The following is a 25191-nucleotide window of genomic DNA, read 5'->3' on the forward strand; positions in this document are numbered from 1 at the left end:
TACCTGCTGTTACAACTTTAGTTTTGTTACAGTTTATTGCAGTAGCATCTAGAGGCCCTAATCAGGGAGTCAGGTCTGTGCGAACACATTCCCTGCTACAAAAAACCTAAAATCTAAGTTGTCAGAGTTGTGCATGGCTCTTCGACCTACCTCAGGGAGTCTATAATCTTAAAAGGTGACTTGCACAGGAAGAGAAATGGGGTTTATGTTGCTTTGTTGGCTTGATAGTTTGTTTTGTGGGGTCGCTTGTTTTATCTTAGAAGAGTCAGGAATATGAGTTCTTGTCTTCCCTCTTGCTGTTCTCGGGCAGAAGGATTGGGAACTTTATCCCTAATTTAAGTGTTTGGTGTGTGTTTGTGTTACGAACGGCTTTTATTCCAACTGCTCTGACACATCAAACAGCCACGTGAATAAAAACAATTGTTCTTTTGATCAGGTTTCATTTGCATGGTTTCTCTGCCCTAAACCAGAGCACCTCTTATTCTACAGCAGAAATCCATAAAATGCATAAAATACCTGTGGCTACTATCACAATTCTTTATGTGGAGTAGTAATAAGAAACAAGACAGCTAAAAATACCTCAACAGCTAGGAAAAAGGAGCCAGTACTATGTGACAAGTCAGTCATCTACAGACCTCCAATGGACCACAGTTTCAGTCATCCCAGAGTTCTAGAATAAAACAGCCTTGACTTTCCAATTTACAACTATCAGAACTCTTCTGGAGAAAAACTTGGGACATAAATCCACTTTTCCTTTAGTAGATCACATTTACTTGGAAAATGAGGAAGAACTGATCTGGTCTCGGCTGGGAGGGACTTTGCAGACTTAAAGGAACATACCCAGAGAATGTTTGCTATTTAAAGTGAAGGGGAAAGTTAACTTTTATTAGCCCATGATGTTGAAAATAGCTGGTCATGCATTATTGCAACTCTAAGGGAAAACGGGACTAGGTAATATGACCATCCCTAAATGTACAGTCTAACTTGGAACCCAGAAATGACCAGTGAATACTTCACTTGCAGGTGATTGTTGAAGCCATTGAATATTCTTGCTTTCTCTATAAACTGACCCAGAATCTGCTATTCTCTAACATGGTTTCCATGTCTTTGGTGTCTATAGAGCCCGGAAGTGGAGCAGCTGGGAAGGGTTGTGGAACTGGACAGTGATATGGCCGACATCACCCAGGAACCAGCTCAGGATTCAATACTAGAAGATAGCATTACAGAAGAGCCAGAACTGGTGCCTGCTTCGACACACATTGCATCTTCACTTGGTATAAACCCCCATGTCTTACAGGTGAGCCACTTGCTGTTTCTATAGATATCTAAGTGGTAGGCCCTGCTCTTGCTTTATCCATCTGCCCAATTTCTGACACATCACTGGGACTTGTCTTCAGAATTGAGCATATTATTTATATACAACTTCGAACATTTGTAATATATATTACATCTACCATACCTAGGAATCTCAAAAAGCTTTACTGTACTAATCATTGGTAAAGTGCTTTATGGGAGGAGGTTAAAATAGCACTCTCCTGATTAAAACAGAAGAATTCAAGTAAGTACTGTGATGGCCTGCGTTGGTGTCCAGCCCAGGACAGGCTATCACACCTGCTCCTATGAAAATCTGGATAATGTGACCACAAGTACACAGGACTACTATTTGCTGTCTCAGCTGAAAAATAGTGCTCAAAGTGCTATATATGGGTGACTATTTTAGCATTTTAATATTGGGTCAAAGGAAAACTAATACAACTCCCCCACTTGCAGTACCCAGTTACTACTTGGTTTTCCATTTGAGTACTGACAACTTAAGCAAGGTCTGAGATAACACAGTATCAGCTCCTAAGGTCGTAGTGATCAGTATTGGATATTAAATAGGACGCCACCATTGTAGTTTAGCAGGTGACTTATGTTAACTTAAATCACTGATTCTTCATAATAAATTGCTTTTAGTTCTCATTTTATAACCATCCCATCAGATCACTCATGGTCTAATTTGAAATGTAAGTTTCAGTATGTATGGATCAGTGGTGGTTCATATGTAACTTTTAAAGGTGGCTTGTTTTTTTGGGAGACACTAGTTAGACCTGCTAGCCACTGCTAATTTGTGTCAAGTGTTGAGGGTTGTGCTAGCATGCAGTCTTGTTCTGTGATGATTTTAGATTATGAAAGCTTCCTTGCTTGCTGATGAAGAGGATGTAGACTTGATCCTGGATCATCACTTTGGCAAACAGCCTACAAAAATGGATACTTCTCAAGAGATCTGCTCTCCCAGGCTTCCAATTTCAGCATTGCAAGGACAGAAAAGACACTCCTCAGGTACTGTAAGGATCCATATTTCTGCACCAGGAGATACCCACAGATGTTCACTTTAAAATAGTTTTAATCTGGGGAAAAGTCAGCATTTTAAAAACTTGTTTTGGGCAGCTGGTGTGTCTTGTGAATTATCCTAACCTCCTAGATACTGGCTCTCTTTCAAGTCTGATCTCTAACAGTGTTCAAACTGGGTCATTATTTAAATATGCATTTGAGAGCATTAGGATGGTATAAAGAGATTGGGTTTAATACTAATTAACTGCTAACATATTCTGCCACTAATTACACATGCAGCTAGGAATTGTGTGCGCATAACTGACAACTATGATCACAAAAGAAAACGTAGCTTGTATATTTAAAGAAGTTGCAATGTTGCCAACATTAGCACTACATGGTCCACTAAAGTGAAGTGTGCTTAACTGGGGTGTCTCCATAAGGAGCCAGTTTAAGTCCAGTGGTACTTAATAGTAATGCTTATTGTTTCCTGAGGACACCTTCAGGTGACTAAAGCCATGTCTGTTCTAAATCTAAGGCCACGCACATATGTCTGGCACAGAGGGACATCTGTTCTTTCTCTGAGGTACTTAACGGCCCTTGTTGGTGTAGTGCTTAGTTTGTACCATGGCTTGGACAATTGTGCTATAGCCTAGTATGTGACTGTTCATGACCATACATGTTGTCCCATTCATGCTACAGTCAGCTGTGTTAAAACCAGGCATGCTTAACTGTATAGTAAATGCTATTTATTAACTACTAGCTGTTCTGAATAGTTTTGGTGGAATTTCAGAAGATCTTAAATGACCTGTTAAATGCAGAGACCTTGTTTTCTTAAGTTCCCCAATCTTCCTTTCAGTCGGAGGGCTGCTGCAATCAAAATTTGCAAGTGTGTCTTTCCTCCCGAGTGGTTCTCTGCAAGATTTTCGTGGACCAAGAACTTCCTCTTTAGGCAATCCTCCATCTGCAGCCTCTTGGTCGGGGCTTTCCACCTTACCCTCTGCGTTCTCCATGCCCAGCGCAGCTCCAGAGGTGCAGCTGAAAACAGTGGGTGCCTGTAGGCAGCAGGGGCTAATACCTCTGGAAAAATCTGTCACTTACGGAAAAGGAAAACTCCTAATGGATATGGCACTCTTCATGGGACGCTCATTTCGCGTTGGTTGGGGACCCAATTGGACTCTTGTAAATAGTGGAGATAAACTGAGTGGATCAAGTGAGCCCGAGGATCTTCGCAATGACTCTATGGAATATGGATTCTTGCCAACTCCTGTTGCTCCTAAATCGTGAGTGGTGATCCATAGGACTAGTTCTCCCTTGCAGATATACTGGAGTATATAGAGAGCCATCTATCCTTGCCTTTAAAGTGAACTTTTTTGAATCTTGAATTGGGTAAAAATTTATGGGCCTGTGATATACAGCAGGTCAGAGTAGATGGTCTAATGGTCCCTTCTGGCCTTAAGCACTATGAATCTGAATAAATATGGGCCCATATCTTCCGCATTGAGTGCTGCTAATATGGGTTGACATGTAGTGGTGGGAATACTGGAGCATCTCCCCTTGAAATGAAACTTTCAAAGAACTTCCTGTCTGGTGTTCCAGCGAGCTGCCGAACGTAGGCCAAGCTTGCAATGGAGTAAGCAGAGACTTCAGGCTAGTGCTTCCTGAAGATGTGTCCATAACTATAGAAATGTTTTTATAGTACTGCCATAGGTTGGATAGTTGTGTTCCAAATAAGAGATGAAATCCTAGGATCAAGTTTCTTCATGTCCCATGATTGAAATACCCTGTCAGTTTCAGGATGTTTGCAGTTCATTCTGTAACCACAGCGTCCAAAATTTGGCCCTTAGCTGTTCCTTGGCTTGAGTACCTATTGAATATATTGACATCCCATTCTGGTAGAGAAATGGGTTCTGGATTTATTATCCACCTGATGATCAGGAACAGGAGAGGTGTCTCTCTCTACATAACAAGACTAACAGATGTGTAAAATAATTTGTAAGTATCTATATCTTTCCAATACTACTGTTATCTTCCCCAGACTTTTAGAATCTCCCTTCAAGGTTCATATAGAGAAGCTGACCTTAGAACGAAGGAAGACAGATGGAGACCAGCAGTTGTACCTCATCCCTCTGGAGATAAAGCTCAAAAACAGTACTGTCCATGTAGATGAATGTTGTCCTTTCTTAGCAGCCAACCCAGGAGTGTCTGCCATCCATGACTATGCTGACTGGGTTAAAGACTTTTGTGGAGACTCTGGGGAAATAGAACGTGAGTATCAAGTGTTATACTTCGGGGGAGCATAGAATCTAAGTGATAGAGCAGTTTAGTACAAATTCACTTCACTTCAAATAACTTCGACTAGTTATGGCCACCTCTTTTGGTTTTATTGACTTTAAAATGGCTGGATCAGATGCACGCTGGGCTGATGCGTTGTGGGGTGCTAACCAGTTGATTTAAATTTTAAAGTAGTCTAATCCTGTATGAATGTAGGACAAATATAGGACTGACACAGCCCGCTCTACAGCATTGTTCCAGATTCCTAGTACGTATGACTCTCCTTTGTGACCACTTAATTTTTTGTTCTCCAGCTGTGGTGAAGTACTGGTGTTTGACATGGATGTTGTGTGAGGCAATATGGGGCCACCTGAAGGAGTTGGAAGCCAGCTTGGAGGAGCCCAGTGAGTACATTGTAGCCCTGGAGCGCAGGAAAGCCTTCTCCCGCTGGTTATCGCAGACTGCAGCAGCACGAATTGAAGAGGAAGTCTCACTGTCTCAGTACGAGAATCACATAGAGGCTGTGTTTAGCTACCTTACAGGGAAGAGGATCAGTGAGGCTTGTAGGGTGGCACAGCAATCAGGTAAGAAGCTTACAACTCACAGCTGACTTTGGGATATACAGGAACTGCAACATTTCCCACCCCCTCTACCCCCCATTGTTACCAAGATCAATATTAGCTTCAGCCTTACTGCAGAAATTGCATGGTTATTGAGGAAAGTGTACAAGAGGGGTAAGTCAGATGTTTCTACTTCAAATAGTTTTTGGTGGACAGGAGAAGAAACCTTGGACTCCTTCAGGATGGACTCTGATACAGGGCATTTTACACTTCAAACTCTAATACCTAGGCTGAGGCTTAAGTGATTTCCTACTCAAAGGAACTGACTACTCAGTGTATTGACTTTTTTTACTAGCTTAAGACAGTGAGAGGAATAGCTTAGCCACTTTCTGCTGATTTATCTATCTGGGGAACCTTACAGCTGTTAGTTGTAACTCATATTCCAGTGTTATAATGTAAATCTGCTGTGTTCAGAGCTTGCTTTCTAGGTCAGTAAATCTGCCTTGAAAGTTGCTGTAGCAAAGAAACTGTAATTGGGCCAGTTCTTAGCTCTGTGTTCCAACTGTGTGTAGGTGGGAAGAACTCATGCTCTAGAATCTGTTTTACTTCCACCATTCTCTAAGTGCTGTAATCTGTGTGAAATGTATACCAGAAACTTAGTCTCTCCTTGATGAGTGCAAATAGCAATGACCACTAATAGAACTGATTACAGTCTTTGTTTTTCAAGCTATAATTTAAGCTTCTAGGGCTGGGTATTAGTTTTTGAAGCATACTTGTTTGGCTTAAGTGACTACTTCAGATTTTAACAATACTGAACTTTTTCTTGTCTTCCTGCTTCTTTCTTGCTCTTGTGATTGATTCTGAAGGAAACCTAATTAGTCTAATTTCCATACCTCTGACTTTAGAGTATGAGTTACCGCCATTTTTTAAAACATCCCCTTGTTCTTTGTGGCTGGCTGTTGTGAGCACAGTGGGATGGTAGGAAAAACTGTTATTGCATAACGAACTAGAAAACAGCCTGACTTTCCAATCCAATCAAACTGCATGTTGTAGGATTGTGGTCTGTTACGTCCCAGAAAACTCTGCTGACATGCTGTTTTATTTCCTTTAGGAGATCACAGGCTTGCCCTACTCCTCTCCCAGTTGGTAGGCAGCCAGCAGGTTCGGGAGCTCCTCACAATGCAATTAGTGGACTGGCATGGATTGCAGGCAGACTGCTTCATCCAGGAGGAGAGGTTGCGCATCTTTGCTCTGCTGGCTGGGAAGCCTGTAAGTCTTGCTGACAGTCTGTCGTGTCTGTGTAATTGCAAGTTAGCTACTGCTAGATAGGAAAAATAAACGAGTATGTTCTGTAGACCAGGGGTCTTTTTCTTTCGGAGGCCCACCCCAACATGCTATAAAAACTCCATGGCCTTCCTGTGCCACAACTGTTTGTTTTTCTGCATGTCCAGTAGATTAAAAGCAAGGGCTGGTATTAGGGAGTAACAAGCAGGGCAATTGCCAGGAGGCCCTATGCCACAGGGGACGCCGTGAACCTAAGTTGCTCAAGCTTTGGCTTCAGACCCATGCAGCAGGGTTTCTGTTTCAACTTCAGCCTCGTGTGACGGTGCTTGGGCTTTGACTTTCTGCTCTTGGCCCCAGCAACTCTTAACGCTGGCCCTGCTCTCCGGTATATTTTGGCAGACCCCATGAAGCTGCTTGGGGGGGCCCCCCCGAGGGCCTTGGACCCTTGGTTGAGAATGCTGTTGTAGACTAGCTTTTGCCAAGTGCGGAGCATATACGTCCTAGAGTCGCTGTTAAAAGGAGTATTATACTGACTTCCCAACACATGCAGTCCAATGGCTTGTGTCCAGTCTCTCACTATTAAATACAAAAGGATTCATTTGGTCTCTTCCTAATGCATCCTTTCAGTGGTAAATGTTACTCATATAAACTAGTCAAAGGCTACAAAACTAGGTATTGCTCATTCTCAGTGTAACCTTCACTGCAGACCTGCTTTAAACCTTGCAATCTGTTGTTCAGGTGTGGCAGTTGTCTGAAAGAAAAAGCATTAATGTGTGCTCACAGCTGGACTGGAAGCGTGCTATTGCTATCCACCTCTGGTATCTGCTTCCACCAACGGCTTCTATTTCAAAGGCACTCAACATGTACGAGGCAGCATTCCAGGTATGTCATTACAGGCCTTTAAAAAAGGGAAACACGTCTCTTCCTTGCGTTCCTGTCCAGGCACTGCAGCAAAGTAAGTGTTCTGTGTGCTCTTAAGAACGTGGCTTATTGTTTAAAGGACAGCTTCCGTTTCTCATGAGGCTTGATTCAGGATTAATCGGCAAACTTTGGTGTTTCAATCCTATCTTGAACAGAAATGGATTAGCAGTTACAACTAATTCCAAGAAAACTGAAAGTCCTATTTCAACACTTTTTACACAAAGGCTGCTGTTTTGAACAAATATCTAAATCGAACTTCACAAATTGCCATCTGAACAGTTGGTGCAAGCCTTGCAAACCCATGACAAACCTCTTGTTGCAGTTTGAATATTTGTACTTAATTATATGCAGTGCTTATAGCAATGTTTGGAGTCAGCCCAACCCTTTCCATTATAAGTCCCTTTACCTGAATTGTACAAACCCCTTTAGATTGTCTGTCTCCTAAACTTTATGGCCTTTGCAGAGGGGATTAAAGGGCAACTGGCTATAGCTCAGCATAGATCTCACTGGATTTCTGACTGTATTAAGATCTGCTGCAATTTAAAAAAGGTTTCTCTTTCTGTGAGAATAACATCCCATTCCACTAGAGCTCATTCCACTGTGTCAGCCTTCCTAAGTAACATATTGATGGATATTTACAAAGCTGCCATGTGGTCATCAGTACATACTTTTCTAGACACTCTGCCATCAGTAAAGGTTTCCAGCTGATGACAGTTTTGGCAAGTCAGTCTCTTCAAATAATCCCAAATCTGATCACCTGCAAGGGTACAGATGGTGAGTCGCTTACAGTGGAATGTCTATATGCACAATCACTCAGAAAAAATTTACTTGTACAGTAACCGTTCTTTAAGATGCGCACATACACGACACTCCCACCTTCACTGCTACTTTGGGTATTTAACAGTGCAAAGGGTTGGTGAGGGAGGCGGCAGCCGTGCCCCTTTTATGCCCTCAGCTCTGAGTATGAGAAAACTGGGTTGCATGTACCACCTCGTGATGCTGCTGGCAAAAGTCTCTGACTTTTGTGCATGGGGTGTGCCTGCATCTAGAGTGGAATGTATGTGCGCAGCGCACCTCAAACGCTTCCTGTGCAGGTAAGTAACCATGGGGGTTTCGTTGTGATTTAGACAGCCAAATACTGCCATGGAGAACTGTCTTCTGTCCCTTCCTCTGCCACAGGGTTCATATTTGATGCTGAGCAAGCCACTTAAACCAGACTTTTCACAGGTAGCCACGATGTGTGTTCCTCAGTTTAAGAATGCACCTGCCTTGTTTCCTCATCTATAAAGTGGGGATAATATACCTCCCCTCAAAGGGATGTTGTGAAGATAAATTCATCAATGTTTGTGAAGCACTTGGATGCTGTAATAAGTGCCATAGAAAAATCCTTGAGGAAATCCTCTCTATTCAGAGAATGGGTTTCAGTAGCGTTCAGCTAATAAGGCCTTGAGCAACACATTGAACGATGAAGATAAAACAAAATATGGACTACTACTCAGTGAGTATTATCCAGCTTGTTTACTGACTGAGGCAGTAGTCCTGTGAGAGAGAGAACGTGATCATGTAATTTCTGTATCCTAATGCATCTTCACAAGGGGGCCAAATGAAGGTTGCGGTGCAGCCTTAATTCTGGCACTTCCTAACTTTGGTGTGCTTGACTCTGCAGCCTTTTAAAAAGGTGTATCTTGTGCGTGAAACTTCCTAGCTTTTTAAAACCGCAAACTGAAAAAAACATTCCATTACAATTTAAAAGAGCCAGGTGACGCTGCAAGAGTATTTTAAATAGGTAGAATATAGCTCCCAGAGGTGGCTACTAAAGGCAAGCTAATTACCACTACACTGGCAGTCTCACATGTGGGTGTACTTTGTTGAAGCAGAAAGCATATCAGTCTCCTAATTCACAGGAGTTGTGAGGTTCTGAATGTGTGCTGTGTATGTAGCAGTGCTGTTCTATTTGGTTTGCTGTCACTAAGTGTAGTCTGTGGTACAATACTCTACAGAACACCACGGAGTGTGAGAAATATGCCTGCTGTCCCCTGCCTTCCTACCTAGAGGATTCTGGCTGTGTACTTGAGGAAGATGACAGTGCAAAGAGACCCCTGAGAGATGTCTGCTTTCACTTGTTAAAGCTCTACAGCGACAGGTAAACGGGAATCTGAACACCTAAAGAGCCATTTATTTGGTCCCTCCCTTTTGCTGTTCTGCAAATATAGAATTAGTCATAGATGTCTCTTCTCATACGATCTGTTCCTAAATCCAAGATGTTGGAGGAAACACCACTGGGAGTGAAGACTTCCCTACAGGTCTCTGGGGTTTGGCTACTCTCCTTTGCACCAAATTCCCTGCTTCCTGCAATGCAAACAGCAGTAGTTCAGTACTCCCACCTTACCCAGTTAAGATCCTAACATCTAAAGCTTTTTGGGGAAAAGCAGCAAGCAAAATTTTCCCAGACCCAAATTTCCAGGACTTTGTGCCCCAAATGGGACAACCGCTAAGTTACTGGTATTTGCAGAAAGAGTGGTACAGCCCATTTGTGTATGAGGGAGAAGTTGGTCCTGAAAAGAAATGAGGCATCAATTTAGCATCTCTCTTAACTCTAGTAAGACCGCTTTTATGTGGCCTTTGACAGTTTTGGAAAGGACATTTTTTTGATCAGAAACTAGCAACCCAGTATAGAAGTTTGTCTGTAACTATACATGTTCTCCTGTAATTTCAGCTTGTGTTCTGAATGAGGGTAAAGTATTCTTATCTTCTGATGTGCAGTTGCCTCTTTTTAAGCTGCTGATAAAATAACGCAGCAGGTGCATATTCCTCAGAGGAAACATGATGCTCTGGATGCAAGCTCAGAGAAGCTTGATGGAATATTAACTATTGAGCTTGTGTTTAAATAGGACACTAACTTGCTTCCAAAGACATTCAGTAAAGAAAACAAAGGAATTGTCAGGAAATAAGTATCACCACTACTTGGATTCATTATGTGGGCCCAATGAACTGCTTGTCCGCTTCATGTTACTTATGTTTTAAATCCATCTCCCTACAGATGCTATGATCTCAATCAGCTGCTTGACCCCAGAAGTATAACATCCGACCCCTTGGACTACCGTCTTAGTTGGCACCTGTGGGAAGTACTTAGAGCCTTGAATTACACTCATCTATCAGAGCAGTGTCAGGGAGTCCTGAATGCCAGCTATGCTGCCCAGCTTGAAAGTGAAGGATTTTGGGAATGGGCCATTTTTGTACTGCTGCATACATCCAATACACAGTAAGTACAAGGCAGACTTCTCTTGCTATGTGCCTTGGAAGGAGTATTTGCAGTTGTAGACAGGGGGAGCAATTATCTATGGACACTAGTGGCTTCTCTTGAGGTACTCCAGAATGATTGATCGTAGTGCATCAGTTTTCAAAATATGTGAGGATTGCAAAAAGGGCCACAATTTCCTAGTCTAGAACGTCACAGAATCATAGACTACCAGGGATGGAAGGGACCTCAGGAGGTCATCTAGTCCCACCCCTGCTCAAAGCAGGACCCAGATCCCTAAATGGCCCCCTCAAGGATTGAACTCACAACTCTAGGTTTAGCAGGCCACTGCTCAAATCACTGAGCTTTCCCTCCCCCCACTGCTAGAAAGTGCTTAGCAGCATGGCATTTACAATTCCATGTGATGCATATACAAGTACAATTATGGTGCCCCCAAGTTAACAAAATACAAGGCTAGGCTCACTCACCTAGCTTTCCCAGTGCAGCCTGTCTTTCTTTTAGAGTGTAAGTTCTTTACAGCAGGGATTACTTTATTTTATATAGTGCTGAGAACATTGTTGGAGCTAAATAGTGATTGCTCCTGTATGGGTTGAAACCAGGTCTTCTGATGGGCATGGACTATAAAAATTAACTACACCACTGCTTTGTAGAATGCTAATACTCTTAGATCTCTGACTTATCTGAAAGGATAAGAAGTTAAGAATACACAGATGTTGTCATTAAAAAGACATTTTTTAGGGGTGTAGTTTTTGTTCATGAGCAAAGTAGGTAATACCAATATTTTCCTCGTTTAAGGAGTGAAAAGAATTGGATTAAATTTTGGCAGGTTACCAGGACTAGTGATTTCAGAACAGAGTTGTACAGAATAGAATTGAATGGGGTGTTTAAAGGGACATAGTCATTTTGAAAATCATATGTCTGAAATGTGTATCTTGCTAGAAAGAGGACAAGGTGGTAATATCTTTTTATTGGACCAACTTCTGTTGGCGAAAGACAAGTTTTTGACCTTAGCTTTTCAGGTCTGAGTAAGTTGTGTAACATCTAACATTACTGTAATTCATAAGTTAGCCAAGAATTGTTTTCACTTTATTAGTGTATAGTTAGTTTTGACTGTGGTGGGGAAAAACCCTACGAACATCAGCAAGAGAAGGCACTTTAAAAGTAAAATAAAATTGAACACAAGTTTTAAAAATGATAATATTTTGAGGGTGCTCTTTCAAGTTTATTCTTTTCATACTGACCACTTAAAAAGAAGATGATAATTTGCACTTCAAGAGCCTGAATCCTCTAATATTTGAGTCCTAAAATGTAGGTGGAGTCAAAGTGACAAAATACTTACTCATTAGTTTACCCTGTGTCCAAATTGTCTAACTTCTGTGACAGTTACATAACTACTCTTAATACTGCAGAGCAGTGATACTGGATAGCAGTCAGACCTCAGTGGTTCAGGAGCCAAATTAGAGATCAGCATTACCCAAAAGAGCCACAGTCGTGTAAATTCCTTGTTTCATTGACTATATTTTATATTTGTACATATATTCTCAGAGCAAAATGACTGACCAAATATTTCACAGTTGGTTAATAACATAGTAAAAAGATCCTGATTGGTTAATAATTAAATCACATAGCGTTTTAATATCGTGCTGCAAAGAGCCACAGGAGATGCAGTAAAGAGCCACTTGCGGCTCCTGAGCCACAGTCTGAGTATCACTGTTGTAGAGCCACAGCTTGACACTCTTCAATGGGGTCTCATCTCTCACTTTTTTTTATGCTGGAATCTAGGCTTGTTGGCATTTCTTAGGGTCACACACTTATGGTGTCACCTTGATCCTTTATCACTTTTGCTTGTAGCTGTTAGGAATACTGAACTCTCAAAACTGTCTGGCAGCATCTAACTAACTTGTGTGTCATACTAACCATAAATAGATTAATCTGTCTAAAACAGTGGCACCCAAACTTTTTTACATCATGCCTCCCCTTGTCCCTGTCCGTGTTCCCTTGCCCCCCAACACCCCGGGGGGCCGGAGTGGGGCTGCGGCTCCGGGAGAGGGGCGCATGGACAGCGGTAAGGGGGCTGAGGCTAGGGCCACTGCTGGAGCCCCAGGGGCTGGGGCTGAGTGGTGTTCCCTCTGCACCTCCCTAGGGGTGCCCCACAGTTTGGGGACCCGGATCTAAAAAAATGCCTTTTAGAATAGCTGCTTTCTGCCAGAACTCTACTCCAGATAACTCTGCCCCACTCGCTTACCACTTCTTGACTTTGTTTAGACCACAGAATAGGATCATTCTCCTCAAAAGGCTTCAGTGCTAAGAACTGATATGCAAGGGAAAATTATGGCTAACATGGATTGCTTCTTATGAATTTGGGAGTCATTCCTTGCATCACTGCTATAGACCTTTTAATGCTAACCAGATATTACAAGTGACTGCTCACAAAATATGCCCATTCCTAGAGCTCTGATTTTTGAGGGTGAAACATGAAATGATGACCTGTTTGAATAGCTAGTTGCTGTCTGTTCCCATTAGCACACGTGAGAAAGCAGTGCGTGAATTCTTAAACCGCCACTGCGTGCTGTCGGAAACGCCAGAATCCTGGACAAAGGAGACTTTCCTGATACAAAAGCTCTGCATTCCACCAGAATGGATTCATGAAGCTAAGGCAGTTCGGGCAAGAATGGAGGGAGATAAGCATAAAGAGGCCCTCTACTTGTTCAAAGCTGGACACTGGAACCAGTGTCACAAACTGGTCATCAGGCACTTAGCCTCAGGTGAGATTATTTGTCTCCTAGCTTTGTCATGTGGGCTTCTGAACACTGAAAGGTGCTGACCAATGTCATTGAATGCTCTGCAAGATGAGGGTCTGGGACAGCTCATTCCTTGTAAAGGGGCTTATAACTAGCAGCAGTATGCCTGGGCAGTGGCTGTCAGTGGCATTAAGTGGGTCTATTAGTAAATTTATTGCTTGATACCCTGATATGGAAGTCTTCCATATAAAACAGAGCATGGGGTGATGCATACTTAGCCTAATGTGCCCCAGCCTTGACTTCCAGGGATCACTTCTAGGGTGAAGATAGTGGTCCCCATTCCCATTGGGCTCCTGGTCCCTCTGGACGCTCCTTTTTCTAGGAATTGAGCTGGTACAACAAATTCACTTTTTCGAGTGATTGCACATGTGCATTCCACTTCAGGTGTGTGCATGCCCAGTGCAGCAGAGCCAGAGATGTTTCTAATTTGTGGTACCCATCGGAGCGACAAATGGGTCTCCAGCACTCTTGAGCTGACTTAAGGTGCAAAGGGGAGAGCTTCCCCAGATCTGCCTTTGGTTTCTTCTTACTGCCTGTGGTCGGTAGCTGGACCATGTCGATTTGTTTAGCCACGCTTTCCCCTACAGTGGTTTTCTGTGTATTTCTGTACAGTTAACTAATGTGTTTTCTGGTTTAGAGATACTTTGTTCTTATACATAGTCTAGGTTTTCTTTCTTGTCTTGGTTTTCTGGCATCGAGTACCTCTTAGTCCAGGTGTTGACACTCGGTACTGAGGCGTGCCTCGTTTCCCAGGTTTTAAGTCTTGTGTGGGTTGCAAGAAGTCTGTGCAAGTGGGTGAACCTCACTTCAGGTGCCTGAGATGTCTGGGTGATGGCAGTGTTTGAGACTGCTGCCAGACCTGTATAGACTTCAAGCTGTGTACAGAAAAGGATGGGGAGATGAGACCGCGCCACATGCTTATTGGAAGCTGGCTTATGTCCACCTTCTGAGCCTTCCCTCTCTGGGTGCAAAATACTGTATTTCCATCTCAGCTAGGAGTGCCTCTCTGGATATTGCCCCCCCCCCCCCGAGAAGATTGAAATCTGGGTAGCACTGTTCCTCTAAGTTGGGTCAATCAGATCTTGGCACCAGGGATCTTGATCTCCTGTCACTTACCAGCAGAGCACTGGGGTATGTGACTCTCCCTGGTACTGGCATCTGCCTCACCCCTGGAAAAGTTGTTGACTCCAGCACTGGTTTCCAGGCCATTGATGTGGACTTTTACTGCGGTGCCAACATTCTCAGGGCAGCAACTGTCAGACCAAGATCTCAGGGTAATGTGGCAGAAAGAGACTTGCTTATGCTCCTGGTAGGGGATTCCCCAGTCATGCAGAAGGTAGGCCTACTGGTACTAGTCCCTCCCCAGGCTCCGGCACACTTGCTACCAGCAGAAGGGTCCCATGTTATTTCCAGGTAGGAGCAGCAGTTTGCAGTAGTATGGATGATCAAGTCCTCAGAGCATTGCAACTTTCTTGTCCTGTCCAGTCCGGGGGTAAACCTAGTATGTAACGTCTCATGGAAAGGTAAGCTGCTGTTTGCCTCTCCTATTCCTCTGCTCCTCAAAATACTGTGCAAACTCCAACAGGACCAAGCTTGCATAATTCTTATGGTACCAGCCTGGCCTTGTCAGCATTAGTTTTCCAGTCTGCTAAATGTCTGTCAGGAGTCCAGTGCCACTACCTCAGAAACCTGGCATAATATCCCAACTCATGCACCCTTCATTTTGCAGCATGGATACCCTGTGGTTAACTCAAGAGTCTGAATGTTTTGTGGACATAGAAAACAGTCTTCTAAACATCAGGAAACTGTTCATCAGATATGCTTACCTGATGAAGTGGAAGGATTTCTCCAGTTAGTCTTGGCAGATGGGTATTTTGCTGATCCTGGCTATCCAGCATATCCTGGATTTGCTTCACCTGAAGCATTAAGGCCTCTGTGTTCCCTTAGAGTTCACCTGGCAGCTATCCCCACATTCCACCCACCAATAGAGGGCAGATCAGAGATTTCTAACCCAATGACCGTCAGATTCTTAAATGGTGTGGAGAGTCTGTACCCCCCACATAAAGGATCCCATCTGTCCATGGGTCTTGAATTTGGTACTAGCTGTGCTTGTGGGACTACCTTTTGAGTCGGTGGCCACCACTTCTTTCTTACATCTGTTTATGAATGTTGCATTCTTAGTTGGCATTTTCTCCATGGGGAGGATGAGGGATTTCTGTGTCCTGGTTGCTGACCCTCCATGTGTCCTTTTTTTATAAGGACAAAAGTGTATTTACATCCTCGTCCCAAGTTCCTTGCTAAGGTGTCCCCCACCCCGCCACCCCAATTTCACTTTAATGAAGCCATATACTTACTATCCTTTTTTCCTAAGCCGCATTCTCGTAAGAGTGAAGAAAGGCTTCATACTTTGGATATCAGAAGGGCATTGGTGTTTTACTTGGACAGAAGTAGGTCTATTAGAAGGTCTACACAGCTGTTTATTTCAGTTGTGGGCATAATTAAAGGCTTCCCAGTTTCTTCGCAACTGATTTAATTGTGGATTTTATCTTGCATATGTCTGTGCTATGACAGTGCCAAAGTATCCCCACCAGGAAGGGTGGTAGCTCACTCCACAAGAGCCCAAGCGGCTCCCTGTGCTTTTTTGGCTCTGGTATCTATACGACATTTGTAATGCTGCAACATGGTCATCGTATACTTTTACTAGACATTGTGCTATATCCCAGCAGTCCAGGAATGATGCGAAATTTGGGTGAGTATTTCAATTTTTCAGGTAGGCACTGAAACCCTCTTCAAGTCTCAGCAGTTTATCACCTGAAATGGAATGAACATCTTCAATCACTTGAAGAAAAAACTGTAACTAACTTCTTTAACCGTTCTTCAAGATGTCCATTCCATGACCCATCTACCTTCCCCTCTAAGTGTGCTAAAGGCACATGAGCCCCACCAAGCAGTACTCTCAAGGGAGAAACATCTCTGGCTCTGATGCACTAGGCATACATACACCTGAAGTGGAATGGACCTGTGCAACACATCTCAAAGAACAACAGCTATAGAAGAGGTAGTAACAGGTTTTTTTTCTCATAGGCCACAAATTCAGTAAAAATTTCTGTTCATTACTGTTCCTGGCCAGATTTGAACCTGGAAACAAGGCATAAGATTGAATTTGCCATTACTAGTCCTTAAGCTACTCCCCCATTGACTTTCTAATGTTATTTAGCTGTTAGCCGTGATAGACACTTATCAGCCCTCAATCTGCCTGTATCCATCAGCTATACTGATGGGTACCAGTTCGGAGCAAGAGGTTTCTTATCCAGTTGTCTTCTTCAGATGCTATTATTAATGAAAACTACAACTACCTAAAAGGATTCCTAGAAGATTTGTCCCCTCCAGAGCGAAGTACACTCATCCAGGACTGGGACATGGCGGGGCTGGTTTATTTGGACTACATCCGGGTCATAGAGATGCTCGACAGGATTCAGCAGGTAACTGTGTAGAAATTGTAGTTCTTTCAGTGTTCGTATGAACAGTTTTATTATTTTTAAAATAGCTGTATGTTCACTGTTTAGTAAACCCTTAGATGCTCCCTCACAGACATGGGTGTGTCAGTTGTCTCTTGCATATATTTGGACACTTAGAAATATACTAGGAGTTTCACAGAATAAGTGGTGTCTGCCCTGAAGAAGTCTTAATTCAACATGACCGAATCAGGTGAGGGGAGGGAAAGGGAGAAAGGGTAATGACAAAACCATGTGTTTACCAAGGAGGCACCCACACATCTCGGTGCTGCTGCTGCTTTACTTTTTCCTACCTCTGTTTTTTGCAAGCTAGACAACAGAAGTTAGTTTTCATCTGCTCCTTACAAACATGCTGCGAAACTAAAAGTATTTGGTGTTGATGGGTTCTTTGGCTTGGATTGCAACAGTCAAGATCTTCAGACTTCAAATTTTCTGCTAAGATATTTGATCTAACTCGTATTGGCATGGTAGCCTGGTACAGGAGGCCTCAAAGAGCCCACAAATTGTTCTTGTTAATTGAAGCCATTCTACTGTGTAATTGACTGACTGACTCTTGGGTTTGCTTTCAGCTGGATTGTTCTGCATATGAGTTGGAGAGGTTACATACCAAAGTGACATCGCTATGCAACAGGATAGAACAGATACAGTGCCACAATGCCAAGGACCGATTGGCTCAGTCTGGTAAGGCTGTTTGTATAGTGTCATAGGCAGTGCACACAGGGAGATAGCCATGCTTCTCAAGGCAGGGATCTTACAACTAGAGATGCAAAAGATTAACTGGTAAGCATAGTCTTATGGTTAACTGCCTTAACCGTTAACCCCTGCGCCAGTCGGAGGGTGGTGCCCAAGCAGGAGCGGCCCCAGCCCCTTAAATGGTTAATTGTTTAAACAGTTAACTTTTTAAATGGTATTTGCGTCTCTACTTACAACCTAACTTGACTAATATGGGCCATCACACCATAATGCAAGCATTTATGGCTGTACTTTGCTTTGGCTTGCATTTCCTGCTGTAGGGCACGCAGCCTTGGCTGGTGCAGGTGATAAATGTTGCTGTCGTGGCTGCTTTACATGTATCTGGCATTTTATTTACTCTTTTAGTTTACTGTTCGTCTGTGATTAATTTGATAGATGTGCTGTCCCAATGGCCTGTCAGTATTAAGTCCCTCTAGGGTTCTAGACACAGACTCAAAAACAACCTGCATATGAAGCTACTAATACTTGTACAAAATGAATTGATTCTCAGTAACACTGTGAATATAACCACTCAGCTGCCATATTGCAGTAAATGACTGACTACCTTCTGTGTCTTTAGTCATAGCCACAAAGGCGCTGCAGGACCCTGCATGCTACTTGCCACTTCTGTCCTGCTTCCTTTGGTGATTTGTCTTTGCACCCATTTAACTAGGGCCATTAGCAACTAGCTGTCCGTGGTAGGTTTCTCCAGCTTTGGAGTCTACTCGCTTGCAGTCTAGTTCAAGCAGCCACCTAGAGACGTAAGAATTAGTCACAGAATTTAAGGCCAGAAGGGGACAACCAGATCTAGTCTGACCTTCTCTGGCCACCAGCCCCACCCAGCACCTGCACACTAAACTCAACAACTGAAATGATTGTACAGCCCCCAGGAGAACAGACTATTATGGGCCACAGAGAGAGAATAAGAGGGACCTAGGTGCACCAGTACGTGATTCCTAAAATATTCTGATTGTAGAGTCACTTAAGTTGAATGCCACCACTCTGTCCAAAGCTCTCCAGAAGTGCCCTGAGCATCCAAGAATAGATTAAGGCTGCTTCTTCACTGAAGAAGGGTATTTACTCTGGGATAACTAATACATTTTAGGTCTCCCACTGTAAAATCATAAAGCAGGCAGAGCACTTTATTTTTACCATGAGACCAAGTAGTAGAGGTCCCCTACAGCCTGGGGTATAGGGCTGACCTTACCTGGCTACCTTACGGGTAAACGCTACAAGTGCCTTGTTTCTCTACTCCAGATTTTACAGCGAGGTAATTATCCAGCAATAGTTACCTTGCTGTAAAAAGATGAACACCCCCCCACCCCCCCCCGAACACTTTTGTGTCAGTGAAGACAAAGCCTAGGTACACTGGTGGGAGCAGGCAGTATTGAAGAGATCAGTGATCAGAGGAGTGGAAGGCTAAAGGAGGTATTTGATTGGATACAGAAGCTGCCTGACTCCAGATTTGGCCTGTGCACTGCTGTTTACATTCACTCCTGGTGGAGAGGAGGTTTTCAAATACCTTGTTAGATCTCTGCTGCCTTCAATCTACAGGATTCTGTGTGGAAGGTGGCTAAATACTCACTGATTTTCTGCTCACTTGCAGATATGGCCAAACGTGTTGCTAACCTGCTGCGGGTGGTCCTGAGCCTACAGCATTCTCCTGAACCTGCCTCTGACACCACGCCTGACGTGCAGCGTGTCCCCCTTCGTCTGCTTGCTCCCCACATTGGCCGGCTTCCCATGCCGGAGGACTATGCCTTGGAGGAGCTGCGCAGTCTCACACAGTCGTATCTACGAGAACTGACTGTGGTGACTCAGTGAGGCCTAGTTGCTTCTACAGACGGACTTTTTTTTTTATCATTTTGTTAACCTTTACCCTTGTTTTAGGGGTAAACCTCCCCTTGGCAGCAGTCTCTAGCCCACATAGAGCTTTTCCGTAGAGGTGCAAAGTGGCTCCACGTGTGGGCTAATGAGGAATTTGTGTAACCTGGGGGAGCAGAGTAAGACTTGGACCTCTTTGTGGGGATCCTCAACGACGTGACAGCTTTTTTAGAGCTAATAAAGCACTTCTTGCAGTGCCTGTCTGCAAGCCAGATCGTACCTGTGGAGGAGAAGTGATAGTTTCTACATTTGGTCTCTTGGCAGATATTTACTAATCTCCTTAGCTACAGCACAGAGGACAGTGAAGCACGCTTCAGGACAATGATTTGGAGTGGACAGACTCCATCTAGTGGTGCTGTACCAGTTAAGCAGATGAACTGTTGGTGTCTGAACCAACTGGATGGCTTTTTAAACTGAGCTTTGTTTAATGGGTTTGTTCTGTGGGTGGGGGAGAGTAGAGGATTGTAACTTCTGTAAAGCCAGGGTATAGAGAGTGGTGGTCTCCCTCTGTTTTAGTTGGGAGGATGGAAACCTGTAAATGTGTAAACCCCCTTGTTTTAAAAGGCAAGAAAGGAAGCTTCTCTGAGTCAGGCCAGAGGGAGCTGACACAGGAGTGCATGTGCCTTATGGTCTGTTCTGGCCTCTGAAGGAAATGGGCCCAATGTGAGTTTCTGTGTGTAGTTTATTGCAAGCCTTCAATAAAACAAAGGAACCTTGTCTTGAAATGCTGGGGTTCATGATTCCAGGCCAGGTGCTTCTAATTGAGAGCAAACTCTGTGCTAGAATTAGAGCTCCATCAAGGAGGTTGGCTCTCCTGAAAAGCAGATAGCCTGGTTATCGAAGGCTTTGGCATTTTAAATTGGCTCAAGTTTTTTTTAAAAGCAGCTGCGTGTGAGGTGGCTCCCTGTGTAGATACAGGTTTGCAGCATTTACTGCACTCTCACACATTGCACCAGGCATGGTGGGAGACCCTGTTTTGCACTAAAGGAAGCAGCTGCTCAAATCAGTCCATGTGACAAAAGGTTTTTAGCCCAGAACATGCTGTTTTGTTTGTGTGTGCTGTGTAGCTGGATTACATCATTGAACAGAACTGTCATCAAGCATAAGAACATCCTGCAAGTGAACAGCTGGTAACATCCAATTTACTATAGTTTGTACAGTCTTCACTTTTACTGTGTTTAGAAACTGATTATTTTTGGGAAAAATAAAGCTTGTCTATTGGTCTACTCTGTAATACTGCTGTCTGCCCACAGCCAGCCATTCATTGATAATGCTGGCAGACAATGAGGTTTAACCTGTTAGGTGCTTCTACAGATTGGCTCATCAAGGGTCTTTATGCATGTGGATTATGTAAAGGTTTTTATTAAAATTATAAATAAATGATCTAGATTATTTTCCTGTCTGTTTTTCTGAAAATACTTTCTAAAAAAATAAATAAAATGTTTATAGCATTCCAAAGTTTTCTTTGTTTTTTAAAAATGGATTGATTTCCAGGCCGTTTCCAGTGCCTCTAGTTAAACACATGTGACTTTCCCTACGAGTCCTGTGAGGAAAGTTCCCAACTCCGATGGGTTCATAGGAAGTATTTAGTGGTAGCAATCCTAAAGGCAGACTGATGGAGCCAAACTGACCTCCTTTCTGGTGTGATTCAGAGCATTTACAAAGTACTGGTGTGTAGGTAATTAAAAAATTTCTTCTCATGTCCTTAGGTTCCTTGTTTAATTTTGTTCTCAACATCTCAATTTTGTGCCCAGTCCTTATATCTTTCCTCTTTTGTTATTAGTTTAGCACCCTCCTGACTATTCTGATTTCTAACTTCTCTGTAATAAACTAACTGTCTCTCATTTTCCTCTGTACTTTTTCTGTTCTATATCCTCTAGAAAATGACACAGTAGTCAAAGTATGGAATGCTATTGATTTATAGACATATTTTCCACTTGAAATTTTGCGTGTTTCCTTTGAATCTGAGGTGTGTAACTTAGTTGCTCAGTTCCTCATGGGCTTTGTCTTGGTATGCAAATTTAGGCCAGATCTTACTGGGTATATTAGTGAGTACGGACTTGAGAGAACCAGTTGTCCCTCACTAGCCACAATCAGTGGAGGGGGTGGGGTCTCAGTTTTCAAAATACCTGCTCACTGAGCTGGATTCTATTAAAATTTTTGGTTATTTACCTACTCCCTTATCTCTTTCGGTCTTGACTCCTATATTAATTTCAGGAGTGTGATGTCTGGTTTTTATATTCAGCACCAGCACTCCCATGGAGCTGGGGGAGAACAGGGTGAGAGTGGTGCATCATTTAATATTTGAGTTGTCACTAGCCTGCTTGCCAGAAGTTGGGAATGGGTGACGGGGGATGGTTCACTTGATTCCCTGTTCTGTTCATTCCCTCTGGGCACTGGCATTGGCCACTGTCAGAAGACAGAATATTGGGCTAGATGGACCTTTGGTCTGACCCAGTATGGCTTTCCTATGTCCTTGTATTCTAAGTATAGCACATTACTGCAGACTGTCACGTGGGGAGTTTAAACTCGACTAAAAGTCGAGAATGGTTTGAAAATGGGTACATATGACGCAAATCATTGTAGTGCACTGACTCCGCATTTATTGTGAATTCTGGAGTCCTTTTCAAAGTGAGCTAACTTTGCTGTGAGTCTGGTTATTCCAGTGTATTCGTATGCGTCAATGCTGTTGCAAACTACTTTGGCATTGTTCTATATGCCTCAAGCAGCCACTTGGAGATATGCCAAGATCTTGATTTCGTTGCCATCTTGGGAGACGCATCGGTGCAGGAAGTGCTGGTGGCCAGCCACCGGAATAAGGGCCTTATTGTGGACATTGCTAGTTTAAATGTTTGTGAGGGGTTTATGACTGAGATGCCAAACAGTGCTGGATAAAGAGCACACAGCTCAGGAGCACCTTCGTGAAAGTGCTGGATAATAGGAACAAATCCAGTGGGGGACATGTAGCCAGTCCATTTTTTGAGGAGCTGGGCAGTATTTTACATAACTACATGACCACCTATCCCAGGCAGCTTGTGGGGCCTCCCCCGAGGATGGGCAGCAAGACTCATGGGAGGATGAACACCAGGAGGCCAAAAGAGCTCCCTGGGAAGCCAGGATCTCTTCTGACTCTGGACCCTGACACCAGCTAGGTAGTAAGCGAGCCTGTTTCTTACCCTGCAGCAAGCCAGAATGGGTCTGAGGAGGATGGTTTTATGGAGGGAACTGCAACATGTAAGTCGCTAGAATTTTTTAAAATTTAATATTAAATTAAATTTAGCCACTGTAGGAGGATGTGATCTAGAAACCTTTCAGAGTCCGAGGTCCCGACCTTCCTCCCACCCTTAGCCTATGCTGTCTATTCGGTGCCCCATCCACCTTTTCAAAATAGCATCTACTCTAACCAAGCAATGTGTCCATCTCATGCCAAAGCCCCGACTACCAACCGTTCTCAGGCCCACACCATGAAAGGCACAAGCCAATGTACCTATTTTCCTTTCCCCTTTAGCTGTCCAGCCCAATGAGCGCTCCCCCCCCCCCCCGCTCAACTCCCATTTGCTATCTCAAAATAGCAGACTGCCTTATGGAGCTGCCCATAGCCCCTACCTCTTACCCCCCGGTCCGTGGCAGGTTCAAATAAGGAAAGCATTCTTGTGTGAAGTGCAAAAGTTTGGTTACAGGAAAAGAAGTTTGGTGTTCTCACTTAACAGGCAGTAGACGTGGACGCTGAATGTCCATAAAGCTATGAAGAGTACAACTTCCACTGGGGAATAAATGCCCTGTAGCACACGCACTTAGACTGGTCAGGGGTGTGTGCTTCACACAATCATTGCAAAATCCTGTCCATTTTTCTATACGTTTTGAGTGTATTCGCTGGGGAGATAAGGTAAAAATCTAAGGCAAGAAAAATGGCTCAGTTTTTGTTTGGTGAGCATGAGGACTGGCTGCATGGCCATCTCCCCCCGGGATTGCTCTTGACTCCCACTCCTGCAGCATTTCTGGAGTGACCCTTTTGGTGACTAAGTTTTGGAGTAAAAAGAAAAGGAGTGCTTGTGGCACCTTAGAGACTAACCAATTTATTTGAGCATGAGCTTTCGTGAGCTACAGCTCACTTCATCAGATGCATACCGTGGAAACTGCAGCAGACATTATATACGCACAGAGATCATGAAACAATACCTCCTCCTACCCCACTGTCCTGCTGGTAATAGCTTATCTAAAGTGATCATCAAGTTGAGCCATTTCCAGCACAAATCCAGGTTTTCTCACCCTCCACCCCCCCACACACAAGCTCACTCTCCTGCTGGTAATAGCCCATCCAAAGTGACAACTCTCTTCACAATATGCATGATAATCAAGGTGGGCCATTTCCTGCAGAAATCCAGGTTCTCTCACCCCCCTCCAAAAACCACACACACAAACTCACTCTCCTGCTGGTAATAGCTCATCCAAAGTGACCACTCTCCAAGTTTAAATCCAAGTTTAACCAGAACGTCTGGGGGGGGTGGGGGGTAGGAAAAAACAAGGGGAAATAGGCTACCTTGCATAATGACTTAGCCACTCCCAGTCTCTATTTAAGCCTAAATTAATAGTATCCAATTTGCAAATGAATTCCAATTCAGCAGTTTCTCGCTGGAGTCTGGATTTGAAGTTTTTTTGTTTTAAGATAGCGACCTTCATGTCTGTGATTGCGTGACCAGAGAGATTGAAGTGTTCTCCGTCTGGTTTATGAATGTTATAATTCTTGACATCTGATTTGTGTCCATTTATTCTTTTACGTAGAGACTGTCCAGTTTGACCAATGTAAATGGCAGAGGGGCATTGCTGGCACATGGTGGCATATATCACATTGGTGGATGTGCAGGTGAACGAGCCTCTGATAGTGTGGCTGATGTTATCAGGAGTGTGTCTCGCTTTTTGAATAAGATCATTCTCTGCCTGGTAGTCACCCACCTCAGTGTAATGTCATTCAGAATCAGGACAACCTTAAGGGGATGTAGAAGGGATTACTCTGTCTTGCCCCCCTGATTTATCCCTGTAAGCCCTCTGACACTACAATCCCCTCCAAGGCACATCAAAACTGCAAAGCCAGACCAGGATCCTAATTCCACTCCCCAGAATGAGAACATATTTCATACATACCCCATCCCTCCAAGGCACAACTGCAAAAGCCAACAATGCATGCACCATTTAACCATCTCCTAGGTTCCCCCTAGACTGAGAAGTATCTCAGGGAAGTAGAGCCAGAAATGCATCTTAAAAAAGAAATTCCTGTCCCACCTAGCTCTAATCTGAACACTTTTCAGTGTTTTAATGTCCCCCTCAGCTACAGAACATGCACTGGCTTAGACCTTCCTCAACAGCTGAGTGGCTAGGAAAACTAAGGGGGAGAAAATCGGCAAGCTCCTGATGAATTAATTGCTCATGAACATCATTAGTCCCAAACCACCCCCGCCAAAAATGCAGAGAGGTGGAGGCAATGGTTGAGGACAGTGGGGATCAGACAGGGAGCTTTCCAGTGAATTGTTGAAGTGGCAAATGAGAGTTTGGCCATGACCATGCTTTCCCTGACAACGGCCACAGAGAGTGTGGAACAGGGGAAATGCAGAGCCAACTCCTGGAGGCAATGCAAAGTCTAGTGCCACATT

General features: G+C 43.6%; 1 protein-coding gene across 2 annotated transcripts in view; it reads left to right on the plus strand.

Moving 5' to 3' along the window:
• NUP98 (nucleoporin 98 and 96 precursor) overlaps positions 1-20994 on the plus strand; it is a 59595-nt gene extending 38601 nt beyond the window's left edge. For both annotated transcript variants that reach the window (XM_077824752.1, XM_077824827.1), the window contains exons 21-33: positions 1121-1297; positions 2166-2322; positions 3173-3596; positions 4352-4581; positions 4902-5171; positions 6259-6416; positions 7170-7313; positions 9353-9495; positions 10393-10614; positions 13135-13376; positions 16740-16894; positions 17497-17608; positions 19266-20994. In XM_077824752.1, the coding sequence (XP_077680878.1) occupies positions 1121-1297; positions 2166-2322; positions 3173-3596; positions 4352-4581; positions 4902-5171; positions 6259-6416; positions 7170-7313; positions 9353-9495; positions 10393-10614; positions 13135-13376; positions 16740-16894; positions 17497-17608; positions 19266-19483 (2652 nt within the window). In that variant the 3' untranslated portion in view covers positions 19484-20994. The remainder of the gene's footprint in view (positions 1-1120; positions 1298-2165; positions 2323-3172; positions 3597-4351; positions 4582-4901; positions 5172-6258; positions 6417-7169; positions 7314-9352; positions 9496-10392; positions 10615-13134; positions 13377-16739; positions 16895-17496; positions 17609-19265) is intronic.
• The last annotated feature ends 4197 nt before the right edge of the window (positions 20995-25191 follow it).

The sequence above is a fragment of the Eretmochelys imbricata genome, chromosome 1 (assembly GCF_965152235.1).
Source record: "Eretmochelys imbricata isolate rEreImb1 chromosome 1, rEreImb1.hap1, whole genome shotgun sequence".
Taxonomy (NCBI): domain Eukaryota; kingdom Metazoa; phylum Chordata; order Testudines; family Cheloniidae; genus Eretmochelys; species Eretmochelys imbricata.